Raw genomic sequence first — 2,880 nt, 5'->3', positions numbered from 1 at the left:
CCCATCCTGTCTTGCGATAATGATATCGTCTGACAGTTGTAGAAGTCCATGACATTGTGGGAGGTTTTTGAACATGATTTGGTGAGCTTGGTTTGCGTAGTCCGACTTAATAAGGTTATACAAAGTCAAGACGACGACGGTATAAAGCCCGATAATCCCCATAGAACTTAATGACGAGATTACGCCTTGATTTGGAACGTTAGGTGATGCAATGTACATCTCTGCAGTTTCGCTATTCTCCGGCGCCACAAATTTCCAATATGACAGACCAGTGTTCTTATCTTTTATTAAATGTGGTGTTAATGAGATATTCGATTGGTCGTATCGAAGTAAAGTACTCTCCGACAATGTTGGCATTCTCACAAATTGTGGGAAGAACTCAAGATAAAAGGTTGATGGAGGTTCTTTGTATTGCGACACATCACACATGACTTTCATTTCTTCGTCATTCAACGTGTACGTCTCGATGAGGGAAAATGTGTTCAACGCCGCACTCTCCGCACGACTCATTGTTAGTACTGTTTTTATACTCACACTTTTGTTGTCACAAAAACTTGCATTTAAGGCTTCTTGTTTCGACGGTGTTAGTGACCAGAAAGACATCGACTCAAGTGAAAGAACCGTTTTAAATATCCATTGAGAGGCATCTTGTTTGACCACGTGTGCTCCATTCTCTTGTATTTTTTTCCACTCAGGTCCTGTAAGTTCGGGAAACTCCGTGTTTTCTTGGTCAAAGAATTTGCTACTTCCTATAAATGACATAGACAAATCTAAGTTGCTCGGGGCCGGTTGTATGAAATTGGGCGCGGCGCTGGACATCAACAAAAGAGGGAACCACAAAATCGCAAATATGATGACAACCATTATACACCCTCCTGTCAACTTTTCCATGACACCACGTGACTCCCCATATACATGATTCTTCCCTCTCTCAATTTCTCTGTCGCACTGATTCATGTATAACTCTGCGTGAATGTCCTCTACCTTGAGCCACATCTTGTAGAACATCGAAGTCTTCGCAAATGTCCAGTCGAGGATTGTTCGGATTTCATAGACGAAAGGTAACGTGTAGTATGTCGAAAATATCAGAGAAGAGACGTAGGAGTAGTTCTTCATCAAAATCCGTTTTGAAGACAACACCAAATACCCACTTTTTATTTGAAGACCAGAAAACACCCAATAAATCACCTTGAAGATGTAGAATATGACTAACGACACTGTCGCAATTCCAGTCATCTTATCGACGAGTGATGGATAGACAATAAATATCAATATGTGGTACAACAACAATGAGAAGTATTGCATGACAAGTTTGACGGTGATCGACTTACACAGATAAATAATACGATCGGTAATGATCATTAAGAATTGCAAGAACAACCCCAACACATAACTGATCGGGAGATAATCGCCAGTGAAGAATTCAACAAAACTGCCATCGATATTTGTAAACGTTCCTTGGAAAATGACCAAAAAGAGGAAACACAACACCTCTGAAAGTAACATTGGGATATAATAATCATCCCCCCTCTTAAATTTATCGTTCACCACAGAGTCGAAGAAGCCTTTAAATACAACCCCAACATTTTTGAGCCACTTCTTTGTTTTACTTTTGTGTGATTCGATCTCGTCGACCTCGCGAAGGAAACGTTCTTGTTTCATCAAGTAACTGTCGATCTGTTTCATATTAATTTTTTTATTTATTTGTAACTCGGCTTCGACAAATAACATCGCATTGGCATCAGCCATAATGTCAAACTCATCCTTTTCTGTGATCTCTTCTTCCACTGAATATGTTTCGTCATACGTGTCTTTATGCTGTGGCTTCACATTCCTGGTTTTTATCTTTTCTTCCTTCTTCTTATCTGGAGTATATATCTGAACATCTTCACAACGAATCAACCCTTTTTTGGCGCCTTTTTTCACATAAAGTGAACCATCAACTTGCATGTTCTCAACAATAAACAAGTCGTGTTTTTTATAAGGTAAATAGTCCAAGTCCTGTTCATTTCTCTCCGTCATAGTCTCAACAACAAACAATATTTCTCCAAATGAGTTCGGCTTTAATTTATTGACAAGACTTCTCCTGTAATTTTCGATGATCAAATTGGACCACTGGCGGCGGAGTAGATATTGTTGTGTCCAATACCCATTGGATCGCATCATACTCACATGTAGAAGAATGGCAAATAAACAAATAATGTCCCACACAAATGACGATGCCATATACGAGCTTACCGGATATACTCCAATAATGTAAATAGGAGACATGTGGTTGTAACTGTTTTCAGCCCCTGCAGAACAGTACACAGACGTTGTGTTCATTTGATATCTCAATACATTGAACGTGGAAGAGTCTTTTGAGTCTGATGCAAAAGTTTTAGTATCAATACAAAAGCCAGGAAGACTGAAAAACACTCTCACAAAGATGAGAGTTATACAGAATAGGGATACAAGGTTCCAAAACACTTTAGTAGGATGTGGGCGTTTGCACAACATGATAATACCAAATCCGACGAGTGGATATACCATACTCAAAATGTTCTCATTGAACATGTGGTTAATGACAAACAAAATTTGGACGAAGACTTCTGTCTGTTGACAGCAATAAAATATGATTCCCCACAACACCATGTAGAGTCTACTTTTGTGTTTATAAGGTTCTTCTTTTCTCTCATAAACATCAATGAGCGAATATTGTTGTTTTTCGCCTGCTGTTGTCACCGCCACATCTTCTTGTGTTAATAGTTCTTCAGTGTTAAAAGTAGTTTCCTCTTTCTTTTCGTGTTTTTCCATTTTTTCGACTTTCAGCTCATCACTTTGTTGTTCGTTTGGTTTCTCAATTTTATATTCTTCAGTTTCTGAGAGTTGTATCATTGG

General features: G+C 38.8%; 1 protein-coding gene across 1 annotated transcript; it reads right to left on the bottom strand.

Annotated features, from left to right (window-relative positions):
- Positions 1 to 2: 2 nt before the first annotated feature.
- Positions 3 to 2,880, bottom strand: EIN_228140 (hypothetical protein; the record flags this gene model as incomplete). The annotated part of the gene is made up of 1 exon (XM_004255084.1): positions 3 to 2,880. A coding segment is annotated over one exon (2,878 nt), but the record flags the coding sequence as incomplete, so codon positions are not given.

The sequence above is a fragment of the Entamoeba invadens genome (genome assembly GCF_000330505.1).
Source record: "Entamoeba invadens IP1 unplaced genomic scaffold scaff_1105074725849, whole genome shotgun sequence".
Lineage (NCBI taxonomy): Eukaryota > Evosea > Mastigamoebida > Endamoebidae > Entamoeba > Entamoeba invadens.
The sequence above is the reverse complement of the archived record's forward strand: the minus strand, read 5'-3'. Positions and strand labels throughout refer to the sequence as shown.